The sequence below is a fragment of the Oncorhynchus tshawytscha genome, linkage group LG29 (assembly GCF_018296145.1).
Source record: "Oncorhynchus tshawytscha isolate Ot180627B linkage group LG29, Otsh_v2.0, whole genome shotgun sequence".
Taxonomy (NCBI): domain Eukaryota; kingdom Metazoa; phylum Chordata; class Actinopteri; order Salmoniformes; family Salmonidae; genus Oncorhynchus; species Oncorhynchus tshawytscha.
The window spans coordinates 27,864,814-27,888,999 of NC_056457.1; the positions used below are offsets into that span (position 1 = coordinate 27,864,814).

The following is a 24,186-nucleotide window of genomic DNA, read 5'->3' on the forward strand; positions in this document are numbered from 1 at the left end:
TCTTAATTTATGTCACCACTGTTCTTGACTCTAAGCAATGATGTGCTGATATTTTATTGACTTGGCCAAAGCTTTTGATAGGTAGCCATTCCAAGTTGATCACCAAACATTTCTGTAAAAAACCAACGATAAGCCCTATTCTTTATTTGTTTGCAGGTAGCTGCACTTGATTCAGCAGCGCTAGTGCCGGGAAGTCAAAGTGTTCCCATGTTGAACCGTTTCATGTGTCTGAAGCTAGAACTCCGCCTACCCGCAGGCCCAGAGAAACAGATCATGTGCACCTATAGGCCTACCGCTGGCCAATCAGATAGCTGAGATCACAGTGTCTAGTTTCCTCGCTCCATAGACTGTAAAAAAGAAACCTTGAACATTTTTGAAACTATGACTAGAGAGAGACTCAATGAATATAGCAAAGAGCTGCTGTTTTTATGATTAAGTTCATCTTTAAGTTGTTATTCAGCACATTGTTCAACAGTTTTATAAGACATAAAATGCATGTTTCGATAAGCTTGCGTTGTTATTAATTTGGGAGTTGTGTCTTTTTTAATATCCAGGAATATTTCACTTTCTCTGGTCATAGGAGTAACAACATGAATTGGTGCATGAGGCAGAGATAATGCAGTGCGACTTGAGTTTCGCTATCAGCTGGAAGACTGTCTGTCCCCTTTTCTCAGAGGAGGGAGGGAGAGAGAAGGGACAGTGAGTCGCGTGGGAGGCAGCCTCAGCTGCACCCGCACTCCCCTCAGACTGACCATCAGATGCAGGCCAATAGTCTACTCAAATTTTTAAAAAGCTAACTATTATGCTCACTCAACTGTGCCTCACAAGTAATACAGCAAATGATCTATTACCCACCAGTGTGGTCATAAACATTCCATTTTGAAAATGGTATGAGAAGAACAACATTGTCGGGAAAAATAAAGTGTATGCAGTGATAATGTTTCAGAGCATTTTTAAACATTTATTTTTGGTAATTTTGGACATAAAATACTTTAAAAACAGTTTTTAAATGATCATGCAGTAGAACATCTGTTTTTCGATCAATTTGACGTCTACAAATTATTTGTAATTATGTTCTGGCCCCCATCCACTCAAGAAAAAAAATTGCCCATGGCTGAATTTAGTTGATGATCCCTGGTATTGAGCTTTATTAAGTCACCTCATATAAGTACTTAGGAGTATGGTTAGACTACACTGTCCTTCTCTCAGCATATACTGTGGCTTGCGAAAGTATTCACCCCCTTGGCATTTTTCCTATTTTGTTGCCTTACAACCTGGAATTAAAATAGATTTTTGGGGGGGCTTGTATCATTTGATTTAAACAAGACTGTACCACTTTGAAGATGCAAAATATTTTTATTGTGAAGCAATAAGAACCCCCCAAAATCCAATACTTTGTAGAGCTGCAAGTACGTCTCTTGGGGTATATCTTTATAAGCTTAGCACATCTAGCCACTGGGATTTTTGCCCATTCTTCAAGACAAATCTGCTCCATCTCCTTCAAGTTGGATGGGTTCCGCTGGTGTACAGCAATCTTTAAGTCATACCACAGATTCTCAATTGGATTGAGGTCTGGGCTTTGGCTAGGCTATTCCAAGACATTTAAATGTTTCACCTTAAACCACTCAAGTGTTGCTTTAGCAGTATAATTAGGATCATTGCCCTGCTGGAAGGTGAATCTCCTTCCCAGTCTCAAATGTCTGGAAGACGGAAACTCGTTTCCCTCAAGAATTTCCCTGTATTTAGCACCATCCATCATTCCTTCAATTCTGACCAGTTTCCCAGTCCCTGCCGATGAAAAACATTCCCACAGCACGATGATGCCACCACCATGCTTCACTGTGGGGATGGGCTTCTCGGGGTGATGAGAGGTGTTGGGTTTGCAACAGACATAGCGTTTTCCTTGATGGTCAAAAAGCAACATTTTTGTGTATTCTGACCAGAGTACCTTCTTCTTGTTTGGGGTGTCTCCAATATGCCTTTTGGTGAACACCAAATGTGTTTTCTTTTTTTCTTTCTTTAAGCATTAAAGCCCAGCTCTGTGGAGTGTGCAGCTTTTATTTTATTTTTTTTCACCTTTATTTAACCAGGTAGGCTAGTTGAGATCAAGTTTGCAACTGCGACCGGGCCAAGATAGAGCAAAGCAGTTCGACACATACAACAACACAGAGTTACATATGGAATAAACAAACATACAATCAATAATACAGTAGAAAAATCTATATACAGCATGTGCAAATGAGGTAGGATAAGAGAGGTAAAGGCAATAAATAGGCCATGGTGGCGAAGGAATTACAACATAGCAATTAAACACTGGAATGGTAGGATGTGCAGAAGATGAATGTGCAAGTAGAGATACTGGGGTGCAAAGGAGCAAGATAAATAAATAAATACATTATGGGGATGAGGTAGATTGTATGGGCTATTTACAGAAGAGCTATGTAAAGGTGCAGTGATCTGTGAGCTGCTCTGACAGCTGGTGCTTAAAGCTAGTGAGGGAGGTAAGAGTCTCCAGCTTCAGAGATTTTTGCAGTTCGTTTCAGTCATTGGCAGCAGAGAACTGGAAGGAGAGGTGGCCAAATGAAGAATTGGCTTTGGGGGTGACCAGAAATATATACCTGCTGGAGCGCGTGCTACGGGTGGGTGCTGCTATGGTGACCAGTTAGCTGAGATAAGGCGGGGCTGTACCTAGCAGAGACTTGTAGATGACCTGGAGCCAGTGGGTTTGGTGACGAGTATGAAGCGAGGGCCAGCCAACGAGATCATACAGGTTGCAGTGGTGGGTAGTATATGGGGCTTTGGTGACAAAACAGATGGCACTGTGATAGACTGCATCCAATTTGCTGAATAGAGTGTTGGAGGCTATTTTGTAAATGACATCGCCGAAGTCGAGGATTGAAGGATGGTCAGTTTTACGAGGGTATGTTTGGCAGCATGAGTGAAGGATGCTTTGTTGCGAAATAGGAAGCTGATTCTAGATTTAATTTTGGATTGGAGATGTTTAATGTGAGTCTGGAAGGAGAGTTTACAGTCTAACCTGACACCTAGGTATTTGTAGTTGTCCACATATTCTAAGTCAGAACCATCCAGATTAGTTGGACGGGCGGGCAGTGATTGGTTGAAGAGCATGCATTTAGTTTTACTTGCATTTAAGAGCAGTTGGATGCCACGGAAGAAGAGTTGTATGGCATTGAAGCTTATCTGGCGGTTAGTTAACACAGTGTCCAAAGAAGGGCCAGAGACTTAAAGTGGTCCTGTGGACAGATACTCCAAACACTGCTGTGGAGCTTTGCAGCTCCTTTAGGGTTATCTTTGGTCTCTTTGTTGCCTCTATGATTAATGCCCTCCTTGTCTGGTCCATGAGTTTTGGTGGGCGGACCTCTCTTGGCAGGTTTGTTGTGATGGCATATTCTTTCCATTTTTTAATAATGGATTTAATGGTGCTCCGTGAGATGCTGATGATATAATTTTTTTAACCCAACCCTGATCTGTACTTCTCCACAACTTTGTCCCTGACCTGTTTGGCGAGCTCCTTGGTCTTCATGGTACCGCTTGCTTGGTGGTGCCCCTTGATTGATGGTGTTGCAGTCTGGGGCCTTTCAGACAAGGTGTATATATATTGAGATCATGTGACACTTAGATTGCACACAGGTAGATTTTATTTAACTAATTATGTGACTTCTGAAGGTAATTGGTTAAAACCAGATCTTATTTTGGGGCTTTATAGCAAAGGGGGTGAATACATACAGTTGAAGTCAGAAGTTTACATACACCTCAGACAAATACATTTAAACTAAGATTTTCACAATTCCTGCTATTTAATCCTAGTAAGAATTCCCTGTCTTAGGTCAGTTAGTATCACCACTTTATTTTAAGAATGTCAGAATAATAGTAGAGTAAATGAATTATTTCAGCTTTTATTTCTTTCATCACATTCCCAGTGGGTCAGAAGTTTACATACACTCAGTTAGTATTTGGTAGCATTGCCTTTAAATTGTTTAACTTGGGTCAAACATTTTAGGTAGCCTCACACAAACTTCCCACAATAAGTTAGGTGAATTTTGGCCCATTCCTCCTGACAGAGCTGGTGTGACTGAGTCAGGTTTGTAGGCCTCCTTGCTCGCACACGATTTTCAGTTCTGCCCACAAATTTTCAATGGGATTGAGGTAAGGGCTTTGTGATGGCCACTCCAATACCTGACTTTGTTGTCCTTAAGCCATTTTGCCACAACTTTGGAAGTAAGCTTGGGGCCATTGTCCATTTGGAAGACCCATTTGCAACCAAGCTTTACCTTCCTGACTAATGTCTTGAGATGTTGCTTCCATATATCCACGTAATTTTCCTGCCTCATGATGCCATCTACTGTGTGAAGTGCACCAGTCCCTCCTGCAGAAAAGCACCCCCACAACATGATGCTGCCACCCCATGCTAGCGACTGGAACGAGCATGGAACTACCATGCTGTGTTGTCATGTTGCTGCTACCATGCTGTGTTGTCATGTTGCTGCTACCATGCCGTGTTGTCATTTTGCTGCTACCATGCCGTGTTGTCATGTTGCTGCTACCATGCTGTGTTGTCATGTGTTGCTGCCATGTTGTGTTGCTACCATGCTGTGTCGTCATGTTGTGCTGCTACCGTGTTGTTGTCATGTTGTGCTGCTTCCATGTTGTGTTGTCATGTTGTTTTGCTGCCATGTTGTGTTGTTGTCTTAGGTCTCTCTTTTTGTAGTGTTGTGGTGTCTCTTTTGTCGTGTTGTGTTGCTGCCATGTTGTGTTGTCATGTTGTTTTGCTGCCATGTTGTGTTGTTGTCTTAGGTCTCTCTTTTTGTAGTGTTGGGGTGTCTCTCTTGTCGTGATGTGGGTTTTGTCCTACATTTACATTTTGAATCCCATCCCCGCAGGCCGTCTTTGTCAATACAAATGTATTCTTAATTGACTTGCCTAGTCAGATAAAGGTTCAATAATGTTTTTTTTTTTATCCTGTGCTCTGGCATTTTGGCCACCTGTAATGTTTTGTTCTAGGAAATGTATGATTAGACATGTTTTTTAACACCTGCTGATCAAATAGATGTTATTTGTCTCAAAAACAGTGAAAATGTGTAACTTGTATAACAATTAGGGTTTCAAACAGGGAATACATGTAATGTTTCCACAACAGGGTTGGGATTTGGACGTTGCTCCAGCCAAAACACTATGGACACCAGACTGCTGTCTTTTAATCAACGAATATCTTCAAAATTAGCCAATTTAGTTGTTGAATTTGTTCTGTGGATGAAGAGTTTGCACTGTTGCAAACAAGTAAAGACAAATCTTACAAAATGTAAAACATGATCCAACAACCTTGGACATGGAAACCTGTTACTCATGTACATTATAGAACAATGTCATCCACACTAAAGACACACCTCTTCACACAGATTCTCTGTTGTCTTAGTTACAGAACAATGTCATCCACACTAAAGACACACCTCTTCACACAGATTCTCTGTTGTCTTAGTTACAGAACAATGTCATCCACACTAAAGACACACCTCTTCACACAGATTCTCTGTTGTCTTAGTTACAGAACAATGTCATCCACACTAAAGACACACCTCTTCACACAGATTCTCTGTTATCTTAGCTTTCCATCCTCACTTCCCTGGTTAGTCTGTCATCATGTTTAGTCTATTTTTATATCCCAACTTATTTTAATGTGATTTTTATAGCTTTTTATCCTGCTGATTTCCTTCTGTATGTTAAGTGACTTTGGGTGTCTTGAAAAGCACTTAAAATAAAGTGTAATATGATTATGAATGAAACTTTTTTCAAATTTAAATTCACAACAGTTTGAAGTGCATTTAAAAAAACAACATTCAAATCCTTTTGAAGCTGCTAAGCAGTTATGCAGAACCTAGTGCAAGAGCTGGGAGCAACATCAATCCACTACGGAACAGATTAGGATCTGGGAAGGACACACATTAATCTGCTTTAAGAACAAGCCAGCGCCCTAAATTTAAAACATCAGAACTTCCGCTATGTGTATGGCCAGGTACATTACGTGCAAAGGCAATATTTCACACACACAGCCATCGTCTCTCGTAGAATCTAAACACCAAAGAACAATTTCGCTGCACAGTTATTCCATGAATTCCTGATAATACACCACACAAATCACTTAAATCAGCCACACACACTCACACACACACACACACACACACACAAATGTATACAAACACACACACACACAAACACACAGTCGTTCCCTAGAAGTACCTCTCAGGGTGATTGTTTCAGGGTTGAGCCGTGAGTGTCTGGCATTATTTTTAGCCTCAGCACTCAATAGGCTTGTCTCATACCCCCCCTCCACCCACCCACCCACCCACCCACCCACCCACCCAACCACATACGCACTCACTCACTCACGCACACACACACACACACACACACAACACACCTTCTCAGCCGCCAACATATCTGTTAGACAGACTGCTAACACACAGTCAGTCAGGAAAGCAAAGACTAGCTTTTTCAAACAGAAATTTGCATCCTGTAGCTCTAACTCCAAAAAGTTTTGGGACACTGTAAATTCCATGTAGAACAAGAGCAACTCCTCCCAGCTGCCCACTGCACTGAGGCTAGGCAATACGGTCACCACCAATTGTAACGGTTCTCTTGTGGTGAAGGAGAGGAGGACCAAAACGCAGCGTGGTGGTTATTCATGTTTCTTTAATGAAGACGCTATACATGAATAAACTAACAAAAACAATAAACATGAGAACTCAAACCAGCCCTATCTGGTACAAAACACAAAGACAGGAACAATCACCCACAAACACACAGTGAAACCCAGGCTACCTAAATATGGTTCCCAATCAGAGACAATAACTAACACCTGCCTCTGATTGAGAACCATATCAGGCCAGACATAGAAATAGACAAACAAGACATCCAACATAGAATGCCCACTCAGCTCACACCCTGACCAACCAAAACATAGAAACATACAAAGCAAACTATGGTCAGGGTGTGACAGTACCGGTGCGGACTCCGTGAACCTATAGGGGAGGGTCTGGGTGGGCATCTGTCCGCGGTGGTGGCTCTGGTGCTGGACGTGGCCCCCACTTCACCGTAGTCTTAGTCTCCCACCTTGTCCGCTTCCGTGACCTCCTAGCCACGGCAACCTTACTTAATAACATGGGACAGAGGGGCAGCTCGGGACAGAGGGGCAGCTCGGGACAGAGGGGCAGCTCGGGACAGAGGGACAGCGGGGCTCTTCAGACTCCGGCAGCACAAGAGAGGAGGAAGGCTCTGGCAGATCCTGGCTGACTGGCGGATCTGGAAGAGTCTGGCAGACTGGCGGATCTGGAAGAGTCAGGCAGAATGGCAGATCTGGAAGAGTCTGGCTGACTGGCGGATCTGGAAGAGTCTGGCATATCTGGAAGAGCCTGGCTGACTGGCGGATCCTGGCTGACTGGCAGATCTGGAAGAGTCTGGCTGACTGGCAGATCTGGAAGAGTCTGGCTGACTGGCAGATCTGGAAGAGTCTGGCTGACTGGCGGATCTGGAAGAGTCTGGCTGACTGGCGGACCTGGAAGAGTCTGGCTGACTGGCGGATCCTGGCAGACTGACGGCTCTGGCTGCTCCATGCTGACTGGCGGCTCTGGCTGCTCCTTGCAGACTGGCAGCTCCTTGCAGACTGGCAGCTCCTTGCAGACTGGCAGCTCCTTGCAGACTGGCAGCTCTGGCTGCTCCATGCAGACTGACAGCTCCGGCTGTTCCATGAAGACTGACAGCTCTGGCTGCTCCATGAAGACTGGCAGCTCTGGCTGCTCCATGCAGACTGGCAGCTCTGGCTGCTCCATGCAGACTGGCAGCTCTGGCTGCTCCATGCAGGCTGGCAGCTCTGGCTGCTCCATGCATGCTGGCAGCTCTGGCTGCTCCATGCAGGCTGGCAGCTCTGGCTGCGCTAAACAGGCAGGAGACTCCAGCAACGCTGTAGAGGCAGAAGGCTCTGGCAGCGCTAAACAGGCGGGAGACTCCAGCAGCGCAGGAGAGGAGGAAGGCTCTGGCAGCGCTGGAGAGGCGAGGCGCACTGTAGGCCTGATGCGTGGTGCTGGCACTGGTGGTACTGGGCCGAGGACACGCACAGGAAGCCTGGTGCGGGGAGCTGCTACCGGAGGGCTGGGGTGTGGAGGTGGTACTGGATAGACCGGACCGTGCAGGCGCACTGGAGCTCTTGAGCACCGAGCCTGCCCAACCTTACCCGGTTGAATGGTCCCGGTCGCCCTGCCAGTGCGGCGAGGTGGAATAGCCCGCACTGGGCTATGCAGGCGAACCGGGGACACCGTGCGCAAGGCTGGTGCCATGTAAGCCGGCCCAAGGAGACGCACTGGAGACCAGCTGCGTAGTGCCGGCTTCATGGCACTTGGCTCAATGCTCACTCTAGCCCGGCCGATACGCGGAGCTGGAATGTACCGCACCGGGCTATGCACCCGCACTGGGGACACCGTGCGCTTCACAGCATAACACGGTGCCTGTCCGGTCTCTCTAGCCCCCCGGTAACCACAGGGAGTTTGCGCAGGTCTCCTACCTGGCATAGCCATACTCCCTGTGAGCCCCCCCCAAGAAATGTTTGGGGCTGACTCTCGGGCTTCCGTCCGCGCCGCCGTGCCTTCGCCAACTCCATTCTCCGATAACTTTCCGCGCACTGCTCCACCCCAGGCGGGCTGTCCCTGGGTCCTGTCTCCTCCCAAGAAGTATAGTCCATACTCTTGCAGTCCAAACCGTACTCCCATGTCCATTCCTCTTTGCGTTGCTGTTGCCCGTTACCACGCCGCTTGGTCCTGTTGTGGTGGGTGATTCTGTAACGGTTCTCTTGTGGTGAAGGAGAGGCGGACCAAAACGCAGCGTGGTGGTTATTCATGTTTCTTGACACCGATAAATATACAATAATCAAAAATGTCAATAAGCATTTCTCTACAGCTGGTCATGCTTTCCTCCTGGCTACCCCAACCCCGGCCAACAGCTCCGCACCCCTCGCAGCTACTTGCCTAGACAATCTGGACCCTCTCTTTCCAAAATTATCCGCCGCCATTGTTGCAACCCCTATTACCAGTCTGTTCAACCTCTCTTTCGTTTCGTCCGAGATCCCTAAAGATTGGAATGCTGCCGTGGTCATCCCCCTCTTCAAAGGGGGATTACACTCTAGACCCAAACTGTTACAGACCTATATCCATCCTAACCTACCTTTCTAAAGTCTTTGAAAGCCAAGTTAATAAACAGATCACTGACCATTTCAAATCCCACCGTACCTTCTACGCTATGCAATCAGGTTTCCGAGCTGGTCACGGGCCACGCTCAAGGTACTAAACGATATCATAACCGCCATCAATAAAAGATAGTACTGTGCAGCCGTCTTCATCGACCTGGCCAAGGCTTTCGACTCTGTCAATCACCGTATTCTTATTGGCAGACTCAATAGCCTTGGTTTCTCAAATGACTGCCTTGCCTGGTTCACCAACTACTTCGCAGACAGAGTTCAGTGTGTTCTCCGGACCTCTGGCAATCTCTATGGGGGTACCACAGGGTTCAAATCTCGGGGCGACTCTTTTCTCTGTATATATCAACGATGTCGCTCTTGCTGTGTGTGATTCCCTGATCCACCTCTACGCAGACGATACCATTATACATCTGGCCCTTCTTTGGACACTGTGTTAACTAACCTCCAAACGAGCTTCAATGCCATACAACACTCCATCTGTGGCCTCCAACTGCTCTTAAACGCTAGCAAAACCAAATGCATGCTTTTCAACCGTTCGCTGCCCGCACCCGCCCGCCCGACTAGCATCACTACTCTGGACGGTTCTAACCTAGAATATGTGGACATCTACAAATGCCTAGGTGTCTGGCTAGACTGTAAACTCTCCTTCCAGACTCATATCAAACATCTCCAATCCAAAATCAAATCTAGAATCGGCTTTCTATTTCGCAACAAAGCCTCCTTCACTCACGCCGCCAAACTTACCCTAGTAAAACTGACGATCCTACCGATCCTCGACTTCGGCGATGTCATCTACAAAATAGCTTCTAATACTCTACTCAGCAAATTGGATGCAGTCTATCACAGTGCCATCCATTTTGTTACCAAAGCGCCTTATACCACCCACCACTGCGACCTGTATGCTCTAGTCGGCTGGCCCTCACTACATATTCATCGCCAGACTCACTGGCTCCAGGTCATCTGTAATTCTATGATAGGTAAAGATCCGTCTTATCTCAGCTCACTGGTCACGATAACAACACCCGCTCGTAGCACACGTTCCAGCAGGTATATATCACTGATCATCCCCAAAGCCAACACCTCCTTTGGCCGCCTTGCTTCCAGTTCTCTGCTGCCAGTGACTGGAACGAATTTCAAAAATTGCTGAAGCTGGAGACTTACATGTCCCTCACTAAATTTAAACATCAGCTATCTGAGCAGCAAACTGATCGCTGCAGCTATACATAGTACATCTGTAAATAGCCCCCCCAATCTACCTACCTCATCCCCATACTGTTTATATTTACTTTGCTGCTCTTTTAAACACAAGTATCACTATTTACACACCATCATCTGCTCATCATCATCTGCTCATCTATCACTCCAGTGTTAATCTGCTAAATTGTAATTACTTTGCTACTATGGCCTATTTATTGCCTTACCTCCTTACTCCATTTGCACACACTGTATATTGACTTTTTTTGTTTCTACTGTGTTATTGACTGTACGCTTGTTTATCCCATGTGTAACTCTGTGTTGTTGTTTCTGTCGCACTGCTTTGCTTTATCTTATCGCAGCTGTAAATGAGAACTTGTTCTCAACTGGCCTTCCTGGTTAAATAAAGGTGAGAAAAAAAAACAAGAAAAAAACAACATATAGATTACATATATGTTACATATATGTTACACTGTTACATAGATATAGAGGTTGGAGAAGAGGACTGTTACAGACATATAGAGGTTGGAGAAGAGGACTGTTACAGACATATAGAGGTTGGAGAAGGGGACTGTTACAGACATATAGAGGTTGGAGAAGAGGACTGTTACAGACATATAGAGGTTGGAGAAGAGGACTGTTACAGACATATAGAGGTTGGAGAAGAGGACTGTTACATAGATATAGAGGTTGGAGAAGGGGACTGTTACAGACATATAGAGGTTGGAGAAGAGGACTGTTACAGACATATAGAGGTTGGAGAAGAGGACTGTTACAGACATATAGAGGTTGGAGAAGGGGACTGTTACAGACATATAGAGGTTGGAGAAGAGGACTGTTACAGACATATAGAGGTTGGAGAAGAGGACTGTTACATAGATATAGAGGTTGGAGAAGGGGACTGTTACAGACATATAGAGGTTGGAGAAGGGGACTGTTACAGACATATAGAGGTTGGAGAAGAGGACTGTTACAGACATATAGAGGTTGGAGAAGAGGACTGTTACATAGATATAGAGGTTGGAGAAGGGGACTGTTACAGACATATAGAGGTTGGAGAAGGGGACTGTTACATAGATATAGAGATTGGAGAAGGGGACTGTTACAGACATATTGGAGAAGAGGACTGGAAAAGAGGGGGACTGTTACAGACATATAGAGGTTGGAGAAGGGGACTGTTACAGACATATAGAGGTTGGAGAAGAGGACTGTTACATAGATATAGAGGTTGGAGAAGAGGACTGTTACAGACATATAGAGGTTGGAGAAGAGGACTGTTACAGACATATAGAGGTTGGAGAAGGGGACTGTTACATACATATAGAGGTTGGAGAAGAGGACTGTTACATAGATATAGAGGTTGGAGAAGGGGACTGTTACAGACATATAGAGGTTGGAGAAGGGGACTGTTACATATACAGTATGTAGAGGTTGGAGAATAGGACTGTTACATACATATAGAGGTTGGAGAAGAGGACTGTTACATAGACATAGAGGTTGGAGAAGGGGACTGTTACATAGATATAGAGGTTGGAGAAGAGGACTGTTGCATACATGTAGAGGTTGGAGCAGGGGATTGCCACACTGGGCGCAGTTGTTGTGGGAGGTTAAGTGCCTTGCTCAAGGGCACAACGGCAGTCAATGGCATCTAGGATTTGATACCAGCAACCCTCTGGTTTCCAGCTCACTTCCCAACAGATTATTTTCCCAGTCAGACCCAGGATTCAAACTGACAAACCTCCGGTTGCTGGCTCGCCTCTCAGCTTGGCTACTATACATTTTACTCCTAATAGAAAGAATACCCCAAGTTTGCTGTCTCTATTGTACTGTTCTTTATTCCTCTCCTTTGTAACCAATACCTCTTCTATCCTTTCTCTATCTCCTCTCCTTTGTAACCAATACCTCTTCTATCCTTTCTCTGTCTCCATCTCCTCTCCTTTGTAACCAATACCTCTTCTATCCTTTCTCTATCTCCTCTCCTTTGCCTCTCTCCACTCATCTACACCCCCCCATCCTCCCTCTCTGGTAGTAGTGTTTGTTTTGGCTGATGAAGTTTTGGCCTTCCAGAAAACACTGGCACTTTTCCAGGAGATTGCAAGCTGTATACACACACATTTCACTGGCATTCCAAGAACACAGCATTCCAAGAACACAGCATTCCAAGAACACAGCATTCCAAAAACACAGCATTCCAAGAACACAGCATTCCAAGAACACAGCATTCCAAGAACACAGCATTCCAAGAACACAGCATTCCAAAAACACAGCATTCCAAGAACACAGCATTCCAAAAACACGGCATTCCAAGAACACAGCATTCCAAGAACACAGCATTCCAAGAACACAGCATTCCAAAAACACAGCATTCCAAGAACACAGCATTCCAAGAACACAGCATTCCAAAAACACAGCATTCCAAAAACACAGCATTCCAAGAACACAGCATTCCAAAAACACAGCATTCCAAGAACACAGCATTCCAAAAACACAGCATTCCAAAAACACAGCATTCCAAGAACACAGCATTCCAAAAACACGGCATTCCAAAAACACAGCATTCCAAAACCACGGCATTCCAAGAACACAGCATTCCAAGAACACAGCATTCCAAAAACACGGCGTGACAGAAAGCAGTAGAAAGCAGTTTTCCACAAGGATCGAAATTCTGTTTTAACAGCAAACAAAACTGCTTTAATGTTGACGGTACGATATTAGTTTTGTACCGTACATACAGGCCTCCCGTTGTTGTCTAACCTCATTGACACGGTATGATATTAGTTTTGTACCGTACATACAGGCCTCCCGTTGTTGTCTAACCTCATTGACACGGTATGATATTAGTTTTGGACCGTACATACAGGCCTCCTGTTGTTGTCAAACCTCATTGACACTGGCTTGGATCTCATATCATGTTTCCCCAGTTAAGCATCAGAACAGAACTAGCACTGTCAACTAGATTGTCTATTCAGGAACCAACTTTGCCATGCAGACAGGCACGCACGCCCGCACGCACGCACAGTGGCCTTCCCGGAACAGTAGCCACCTCAGCGCTATAGGTAGAGAGGGTGGGAGGGAGAAACAGAGCTGTTGAAGACAGAACATTAAAACGCCTGTGACTGTCTGAGATAGCCTTTTAAACCTTTTCTCTCTCTCTATATCTCTCTCGCTCTCGCTCTCTCTCTCTCTATATATATCTCTAACTCTATATCTCTCTCTCTCTATCTCTCGCTCTCTCTCTCTCTCTATATATATATCTCTAACTCTATATCTCTCTCTCTATCTCTCTCTCTCTCTCACACACAGACGGGGCTGATGGTGGCATGCTACCAGGGTTATGTTGACGTTGTCATAGCGTTGGCTCAGTGTTGTCACCTGGATGTCAACTGGCAGGACACTGAGGGGAATACCGCCCTCATCACAGCTGCACAGGCAGGTACGACACACAAACACACAGACCCACACACACCGCATGCGCGCACACAGATCCACACAGTTCAAAAAGGTTCACAAGGCTCTCCCCATCTCGCCCCCCCTCCAGGTCACATAATGATCAGTAACTACCTGTTGAACTACTCCCCTGGTCTGGACATAGAGAGGAGGAACTGTCATGGCTTCACTGCTCTGATGAAGGCTGCTATGCAGGGCAGGGTGGAGTGTGTACGAGCCCTGATGCTAGCAGGTAAGTACACAGATGGACAAACAAATTCACCTGGTTTATATTTAACTTACTTGAACATATATTTCATCATTCACATTTCAATAATATTTAACTTCAAACAGTAATTTAAAGCAGAAATAACATCTACCAGTAGGGTTCAATTTGACATCTGAAGGATCTCGTCATACATTTATCTCCTTGCCTCTCTCCTCCTCCTCTCGCCTTCTCTCTCTCCTCCTCTCTCCTTCTCTCTCTCCTACTATCTCCTCCCTCTCCCTCCTACTATCTCCTCCTCTTTCCTCCTTCTCTGCAACTCTCTCCTACTCTCCTCCTCTCTTTCTCCTCTGTAAGGAGCTGACACGGAGGCGAGGGACTTTGGTCGTCAGCTGACCTCCAGAGAGTGGGCGTTTTTCACAGGACGCTACGACACCGCCTGGGCCATGACACGTCTCCACTCCAGACCCTGTCCTTATCAACTATGTGACGCATACAGGTAGACTATACTTGATGAGTGATGATGAGGATGGTGGTGATGATGATGAGGATGCTGGTGATGATGGTGATGATGATGAGGATGGTGATGATGATGATGATGGTGGTGATGATGATGATGATGAGGATGATGGTGATGAGGATGGTGATGATGAAGATGGTGGTGATGATGATGAGGATGGTGGTGATGATGAAGATGGTGGTGGTGGTGATGGTGATGATGAGGATGGTGGTGATGATGATGGTGGTGATGATGATGAGAATGGTGGTGATGATGATGATGATGAGGATGGTGGTGATGATGATGGTGAGGATGATGATTGTGATGGTGGTGATGAGGATGGTGGTGATGATGATGAGGATGGTGGTGATGATGATGATGGTGGTGATGATGATGAGGATGGTGATGATGAGGATGGTGGTGATGATGATGAGGATGGTGGTGATGATGAGGATAGTGGTGATGATGATGATGAGGATGGTGGTGATGAGGATGGTGGTGATGATGATGATGGTGGTGATGATGGGGATGATGATGAGGATGGTGGTGATGATGATGAGGATGGTGGTGATGATGAGGATGGTGGTGATGATGATGGTGGTGGTGGTGATGATGATGAGGATGGTGGTGATGAGGATGGTGGTGATGATGAGGATAGTGGTGATGATGATGATGAGGATGATGATTGTGATGGTGGTGATGAGGATGGGGGTGATGATGATGATGGGGATGATGATGATGGTGATGATGAGGATGGTGGTGATGATGATGAGGATGGTGGTGATGATGAGGATGGTGGTGATGATGATGGTGGTGATGATGATGAGAATGGTGGTGATGATGATGATGGTGAGGATGATGATTGTGGTGATGATGAGAATGGTGGTGATGATGATGGTGAGGATGATGATGGTGATGATGATGGTGGAGGTGATGATGATGAGGAGGATGGTGGTGATGATGATGGTGAGGATGGTGATGAGGATGGTGATGGTGCTGTTTCTGCTGATGATGGAGGTGGTGATTCTTATTATCATTATACGATGTCATCGGTATAGTTTCATATTGCAATTCTTCCAATCGTATTATATCCTAATCTGATATAATTGTTCCAGTCCAGAGTGGCCCCAGCTGGCGTCTCTAGTATCTAAGGCCCGGGAGCCTCGAGGCTGTATGCAGCGTATATCAGACACCATACGAAACGCTCTGACGTTTGCCAACATCACAGAGCCTGACGACGAAGGAGTCTTAGATCACCTAGTCACCGTGACAACAGCACTGGGGAGCCCCTTCGTGGCGATGGCTTGTTCCACAGTGAGTTAGAAACGTCTGTTTCTTCGGTCCTCTCACTTCTACTGTATTTAACCTCTCTGTCTGTCTTCATGTTCTCATTGCTCACCCCCCCTCCTCTGATATACCTGTTTGTACTTGCTCTTCAGGTGTGTCCGACAAGCCCACCTTGCGTGGGTAAACGTCGCTACTCCGTCCCAGAGATCCTCCGACGCCAACGGGCCAAAGAACTGAAAACGCAGAACCCTGAGAGGATCGACAACCACAGGAAACTCTTCCAGAACTCACGGGTCACTCTGGTGTCCAAACCTCCAAAGGACCGGCGGACCATCCTGCTACCGCCGAACAAAAACCCCACCACGACTAACCCTACCCTCGGTAAGGTGTCTGCGGCTGGGGCCTCTTCCTCCATGGCCCTGAGAAAGACTAGCCTGCTGCCTCTGGGTATGGTGAAGTATAGCAGTGTGCGGCCGGGGATGTCCATTCCCAAGGTGAGAATCTCTAAGGCCCCAACGCCGATCTTTGAACCTGAGAGAGTCCACAGGAAGAGCAGCTTTAAAGACGGAGGGGGCGACTTCCTGCAGCTTCCCAAGTGGAGGTATAAAGAACTGAAGGAGGAGAGGAAGAGAGCGGAGGAGGCGGAGAGGAGGAGGGTGGAGGCGGCCACGAGGCGGCACCTGGGTTCCAGGAAGAGGAAATGACATCGTAGGAGGAAGTGATGTCACTCCACCCTGTCCTCCACTGTTGCCTAGGTAGCAGTTCAGAGTTTTTTTTTTTGCTTTTTGAGGGAGTAAAAGTGACAGTGCTTTAAAGTGACAGTGCTTTATTTTGTAATGCATTTGATTCACAAAATCAGCAGTATTTTTATAGTGTGATTTCTGTATTACCTGACACTTACCCAGGCTACAAACCCATATGATCTGACTGTGTACAGATCATGTTTCACTAATATATCTGACACATCACACGTTGAAACTGTATTGCCTAAAATGATGATACTATATGCTTCGGGAAGGGTTAGAATGGGACAAATATAAAGGGTTAAAATGTTGCGTAGCCTTTACAACCGTTGAGTAAGCCTCCCAGCATGTCAAACTGACTTATCGTCAGAGATAAACATAAGATAAGCATTATTTTGTTACCAATACCATTTGACCGACTGTTTTAGATAGGCACTGTGCTTTGATACGTTGAGATGGCATCTACTTTATATTGGCTTTTTGAAAGCTTTTCTAATCCTGCGAATGTATTATGCATATAGATTGTACCTCATCAGGTATTTTTTTATTATGAGTATACTATATATAAACTCTCTTTATTTTCTACTAAAGTAGGCATATTTTGAGAACGTGAATGAAATAAAGAAATGTCTTAGAGCAATATTATCTATCAACTGGGGGAAAAGAAACTATATCCTGAAATGTTTACATGTTATGAATGAGATCAAAGTACTGCTACACTGACCTCAGATCAGCATCTAGGAGCACCTTCATCATGTGCTTTTTACAAACACACGTGTGTATTCCGATCAGACAGACGCCATACTATTGGTTGAGAAGTTCAACGGAAAATAATGGATGAAAATAATGGGAGGTAGGATCACAAATGGCAACTGGAAAGTCTTGATATAATATAGTATTATTATGGTAGGGATTGATATAATGTAGTATTATTATGGTAGGGATTGATATAATGTAGTATTATTATGGTAGGGATTGATATAATGTAGTATTATTATGGTAGGGATTGATATAATGTAGTATTATTATGGTAGGGATTGATATAATGTAGTATTATTATGGTAGGGATTGATATAATGTAGTATTATTAGGGTAGGGATTGATATAATGTAGTATTATTATGGTAGGGATTGATATAATGTAGTATTATTATGGTAGGGATTGATATAATGTAGTATTATTATGGTAGGGATTGATATAATGTAGTATTATTATGGTAGGGATTGATATAATGTAGTATTATTATGGTAGGGATTGATATAATGTAGTATTATTATGGTAGGGATTGATATAATGTAGTATTATTAGGGTAGGGATTGAAGAGAAGACAATTTCACAGTGATAACCCCAAAGACAGGACTGGCTTTAAGTGGCATATTTTAGGTGTGTCTAACAGCCAATGTGATAAGTTGCTATGGAGTTACTAGGGGGCAGTGGTTGGCACAAAAAATAATTTCTGTAAACAAATGGAGCAGGCTAGGCAGCAGGAGTGTAACACTAAAATGCTTTCCCAGACATATCACAAAGACTCCAGGTGAATTCTGTGTCTGCCCAAGTGTGTCCTGGTTCCCCTCATTGATTTAAAAGGAATGGACGAAAACTCTAAACTCTCTGCTTATACAAGTCCAATTTAAAAAAATATATATATATTTAGTGAACAAGTGTACACTTCTCTCAGGAAGCCACGCTATGGATTTACGAAACAGATTCACAATGTTTTGTTTGTTTGAGTGGTAATGGAACCACACTGGGACCAGCAATATCTAGTCCGTGTACTCTACAATGTTCTTGTTTATGGTGAATAAAAACACAACTGGAATGCAATGCACTCTACTGTTTGTGTCTGTGAGAGGGAGTGACTCTTTCTAAAACATAAAAAAGATGGTGCATCATTTCCTGATAAGTACCAGGTGCATCATTTCCTGATAAGTACCAGGTGCATCATTTCCTGATAAGTACCAGGTGCATCATTTCCTGATAAGTACCATCATCATTTCCGATAAGTACCATGTGCATCATTTCCTGATAAGTACCAGGTGCATCATTTCCTGATAAGTACCAGGTGCATCATTTCCTGATAAGTACCAGGTGCATCATTTCCTGATAAGTACCAGGTCATCATTTCCTGATAAGTACCAGGTGCATCATTTCCTGATAAGTACCAGGTGCATCATTTCCTGATAAGTACATGCATCTTTTCCTGATAAGTACCACGTGCATCATTTCCTGATAAGTACCAGGTGCATCATTTCCTGATAAGTACCAGGTGCATCATTTCCTGATAAGTACCAGGTGCATCATTTCCTGATAAGTACCAGGTGCATCATTTCCTGATAAGTACCAGGTGCATCATTTCCTGATAAGTACCAGGTGCATCATTTCCTGATAAGTACCAGGTGCATCTTTTCCTGATAAGTACCACGTGCATCATTTCCTGATAAGTACCAGGTGCATCATTTCCTGATAAGTACCAGGTGCATCATTTCCTGATAAGTATCAGGTCCATCATTTCCTGATAAGTACCAGGTGCATCATTTCCTGATAAGTACCAGGTGCATCATTTCCTGATAAGTACCAGGTATCCATTTCCTGATAAGTACCAGGCGCATATTTTCCTGATAAGTACCAGGTATCCATTTCCTGATAAGTATCAGGTCCATCATTTCCTGATAAGTACCAGGTATTCATTTCCTGATAAGTATCAGGTCCATCATTTCCTGATAAGTACCAGGTGCATAATTTCATTTAATTTCATTTTTACCAGGTGCATACAATGTCATTTTCTGGATTTTTGTTTTAGATTCCGTCTCTCACAGTTGAAGTGTACCTATGATAAAAATTACAGACCTCTACATGCTTTGTAAGCAGGAAATCCTGCAAAATCGGCAGTGTATCAAATACTTGTTCTCCCCACTGTATATATATATATATTTTTATAACTCAAGGGGTGTGAATCCTTTCTGAAAACCACTGGAAGTAGCCGTGGAAACAGTCATGTAAAAGCCATCATTATGAAGGGAGAGGGATAGATAGGCTGTAGCCAGAAGATCATGTTAAAATCACTGTTATGAACAGAAGCAGTCTGAGATGGTCACCTGAGATTATAAACCCTGAAACGTGGTCAGCAAGTCTGTCAGCCTGGCATCTCTCCATCTGCAAATCCACCTCCTAACCACAGATCTAGGATCAGAGTCGTCAAAACCCAATCCTTACCATATCCAAACATATAACAGGGCAGGGAAACTCAGACTGGCACACTCTGCTGGGAGACAGGGGGTACTGCATGACAGGCTCAATTCACTATCACAATGAAAATACAAATAGATGATCACTGATTTAGAAAATGGCCATGATAAGGCTTTATAAATAAGCATGACTACTATTTTATCCAGTCTTCGTCTTTCAATATCAGAGGTCTGTGTCAGTAGGACATAGTATCAGAGTAGAGGTCTGTGTCAATGGGACATAGTATCAGAGTAGAGGTCTGTGTCAGTGGGACATAGTATCAGTATCAGAGTAGAGGTCTGTGTCAGTGGGACATAGTATCAGTATCAGAGTAGAGGTCTGTGTCAGTGGGACATAGTATCAGTATCAGAGTAGAGGTCTGTGTCAGGAGAACATAGTATCAGAGTAGAGGTCTGTGTCAGTGGGACACAGTATCAGAGTAGAGGTCTGTGTCAGTGGGACATAGTATCAGAGAAGAGGTCTGTGTCAGTGGGACATAGTATCAGTATCAGAGTAGAGTTCTATGTCAGTAGGACATAGTATCAGTATCAGAGTAGAGGTCTGTGTCAGTAGGACATAGCATCAGTATCAGAGTAGAGGTGTGTATGTACAGTGGGACATAGTATCAGTATCAGAGTAGAGGTGTGTGCCAGTGGGACATAGTATCAGAGTAGAGGTCTGTGTCAGTAGGACATAGTATCAGAGTAGAGGTCTGTGTCAGTAGGACATAGTATCAGAGTAGAGGTCTGTGTCAGTAGGACATAGTATCAGAGTAGAGGTCTGTGTCAGTAGGACATAGTATCAGAGTAGAGGTCTGTGTCAGTAGGACATAGTATCAGAGTAGAGGTCTGTGTCAGTGGGACATAGTATCAGAGTAGAGGTCTGTGTCAGTAGGACATATTATCAGTATCAGAGTAGAGGTCTGTGTCAGTAGGACATATTATCAGTATCAGAGTAGAGGTCTGTGTCAGTAGGACATATTATCAGAGTAGAGGTCTGTGTCAGTAGGACATATTATCAGAGTAGAGGTCTGTGTCAGTAGGACATATTATCAGAGTAGAGGTCTGTGTCAGTAGGACATATTATCAGAGTAGAGGTCTGTGTCAGTGGGACATAGTATCAGAGTAGAGGTCTGTGTCAGTAGGACATAGTATCAGAGTAGAGGTCTGTGTCAGTAGGACATAGTATCAGTATCAGAGTAGAGGTCTGTGTCAGTAGGACATCGTATCAGTATCAGAGTAGAGGTCTGTGTCAGTAGGACATCGTATCAGTATCAGAGTAGAGGTCTGTGTCAGTAGGACATAGTATCAGTATCAGAGTAGAGGTCTGTGTCAGTAGGACATAGTATCAGAGTAGAGGTCTGTGTCAGTAGGACATAGTATCAGAGTAGAGGTCTGCGTCAGTGGGACATAGTATCAGAGTAGAGGTATGTGTCAGTAGGACATCGTATCAGAGTAGAGGTCTGTGTCAGTAGGACATAGTATCAGAGTAGAGGTCTGTGTCAGTAGGACATAGTATCAGAGTAGAGGTCTGCGTCAGTGGGACATAGTATCAGAGTAGAGGTATGTGTCAGTAGGACATCGTATCAGAGTAGAGGTCTGTGTCAGGAGGACATAGTATCAGAGTAGATGTCTGTGTCAGTAGGACATAGTATCAGAGTAGAGGTCTGTGTCAGGAGAACATAGTATCAGAGTAGAGGTCTGTGTCAGTAGGACATAGTATCAGAGTAGAGGTCTGTGTCAGTAGGACATAGTATCAGAGTAGAGGTCTGTGTCAGTAGGACATAGTATCAGAGTAGAGGTCTGTGTCAGTAGGACATAGTATCAGAGTAGAGGTCTGTGTCAGTAGGACATAGTATCAGAGTAGAGGTCTGTGTCAGTAGGACATAGTTTCAGAGTAGAGGTCTGTGTCAGTGGGACATAGTATCAGTATCAGAGTAGAGGTCTGTGTCAGTAGGACATAGTATCAGAGTAGAGGTCTGTGTCAGTAGGACATAGTATCAGAGTAGAGGTCTGTGTCAGTAGGACATAGTTTCAGAGTAGATGTCTGTGTCAGTAGGACATAGTATCAGAGTAGAGGTCTGTGTCAGTAGGACATAGTATCAGAGTAGAGGTCTGTGTCAGTGGGACAGAGTATCAGTATCAGAGTAGAGGTCTGTGGGATTTTGTGTCGAGGTCACCTCAAGTCACCCTATCAGGTAGCAGATAATCCTGTTGAAAGAAACATCCAGAGAGAGGCTGTAGTAATCGCTTTCACGGCTATGGTCAAAGGCAAGGGTTGAGGCTATGGTCAAAGGCAAGGGTTGAGGCTATGGTCAAAGGCAAGGGTTGAGGGTTAGGATTGAACCGGGATGCAGAGAGAGATGAAGCTAGGGTTAGGGGGTTGACAAGGGGCAGTCTGAGGAGTCCTGCTGCCATTTTGAGTCCTACACTATGTGTTTATCAACAATATGCTAACTTGTAGATTGATGATAGAGGACCAGAAGTGTGTGTTTATATTACCTGAACCCATGGGTGTGTGTGTGTGTATGAGTGTGGATATGCGTGTACCTGACTAGAGACCATGCACGGGCAGATCCTAATGTTACGCGTCACACCACCAGGTGATAGATGCTAACATGAGTGCTATAAACTGACAGAGCCTGGAGGGCTGATGCTAACGCTAGCTAAAACAACATAATATGATTCAAATCAATAGAGGCACTCAGTCCTCATACATAAACCCTACAGATCCTAATGTCACGCGTCACACCACCAGGTGATAGATGCTAACATGAGTGCTATAAACTGACAGAGCCTGGAGGGCTGATGCTAACGCTAGCTAAAACAACATAATAGGATTCAAATCAATAGAGGCACTCAGTCCTCATACATAAACCCTACAAGGACAAGGCAAAACGGGCACAACAAAATATACTGTACATGCTGTCTGACACAAGTGTATGTGTGGTAACACCTGGTCCAGAGACAGTAAGTGGTTAAGGGGATGAGGGAGGAGAGTAGAGAGAGGGAGGAGAGAGAAGAGAGAGAGAGGGGAGAGTAGAGAGAGGGAGGAGAGAGTAGAGAGAGAGAGAAGGGAGGGGGAGTAGAGAGAGAGAGGGGAGGGAGAGAGAGAGAAGGGAGGGGAGAGTAGAGAGAGAGAAGGGAGGGGGAGTAGAGAGAGAGAAGGGAGGGGAGAGTAGAGAGAGAAGGGAGGGGAGAGTAGAGAGAGGGAGGGGAGGGGGAGAGTAGAGAGAGGGAGGGGAGAGTAGAGAGAGAGAAGGGAGGGGGAGAGTAGAGAGAGAGAAGGGAGGGGGAGAGTAGAGAGAGGGAGGGGAGAGTAGAGAGAGAGAAGGGTGGAGGGAGAGTAGAGAGAGGGAGGGAGAGTAGAGAGAGAGAAGGGAGGGGGGGGAGAGTAGAGAGAGGGAGGGGAGAGTAGAGAGAGAGAAGGGAGGGGGAGAGTAGAGAGAGGGAGGGGAGAGTAGAGAGAGAAGGGAGGGGGAGTAGAGAGAGAAGGGAAGGGGGAGTAGAGAGAGGGAGGGGAGGGGGAGAGTAGAGAGAGGGAGGGGAGAGTAGAGAGAGAGAAGGGAGGGGGAGTAGAGAGAGGGAGGGGAGGGGGAGAGAGAGAGAGGGGAGGGGAGAGTAGAGAGAGAGAAGGGAGGGGGAGAGTAGAGAGAGGGAGGGGAGAGTAGAGAGAGAAGGGAGGGGGAGTAGAGAGAGAAGGGAAGGGGGAGTAGAGAGAGAGAAGGGAGGGGGAGGAGAGAGGGGGAGTAGAGAGAGAGAAGTGAGGGGGAGAGTAGAGAGAGGGAGGGGAGGGGGTGTAGAGAGAGGGGGAGTAGAGAGAGGGGGAGTAGAGAGAGAGAAGGGAGGGGGAGTAGAGAGAGGGGGGAGTAGAGAGGGGGAGTAGAGATAGAGAAGGAAGGGGGAGTAGAGAGAGAGAGGGGAGGGGAGAGTAGAGAGAGAGAAGAGGGGGAGTAGAGAGAGGGAGCGGAGGGGGAGAGAGTAGAGCAAGAGAAGGGAGGGGGAGTAGAGAGAGGGAGGGAGGGGGTGTAGAGAGAGGGGGAGAGAGAGAGAGAAGGGAGGGGGAGTAGAGAGAGGCAGGGGGAGTAGAGAGAGGGAGGGGAGGGGGTGTAGAGAGAGGGGGAGAGAGAGAGAGAAGGGAGGGGGAGTAGAGAGAGGGGGGGAGTAGAGCGAGAGAAGGGGGAGTAAGAGAGGGGGAGTAGAGATAGAGAAGGAAGGGGGAGTAGAGAGAAAAAGGGAGGGGGAGTAGAGAGAGAGAAGAGGGGGAGTAGAGAGAGGGAGTGGAGGGGGAGAGTAGAGCAAGAGAAGGGAGGGGGAGGGTAGAG

General features: G+C 45.3%; 1 protein-coding gene across 1 annotated transcript in view; it reads left to right on the forward strand.

The window, feature by feature from the left end:
* LOC112227656 (ankyrin repeat domain-containing protein 33B) overlaps positions 1-18,461 on the forward strand; it is a 25,863-nt gene extending 7,402 nt beyond the window's left edge. Inside the window, exons 2-6 of the mRNA XM_024392456.2 lie at positions 13,760-13,889; positions 13,995-14,135; positions 14,466-14,607; positions 15,723-15,921; positions 16,047-18,461. Of these exons, the coding sequence (XP_024248224.1) occupies positions 13,760-13,889; positions 13,995-14,135; positions 14,466-14,607; positions 15,723-15,921; positions 16,047-16,598 (1,164 nt within the window). The 3' untranslated portion in view covers positions 16,599-18,461. The remainder of the gene's footprint in view (positions 1-13,759; positions 13,890-13,994; positions 14,136-14,465; positions 14,608-15,722; positions 15,922-16,046) is intronic.
* The last annotated feature ends 5,725 nt before the right edge of the window (positions 18,462-24,186 follow it).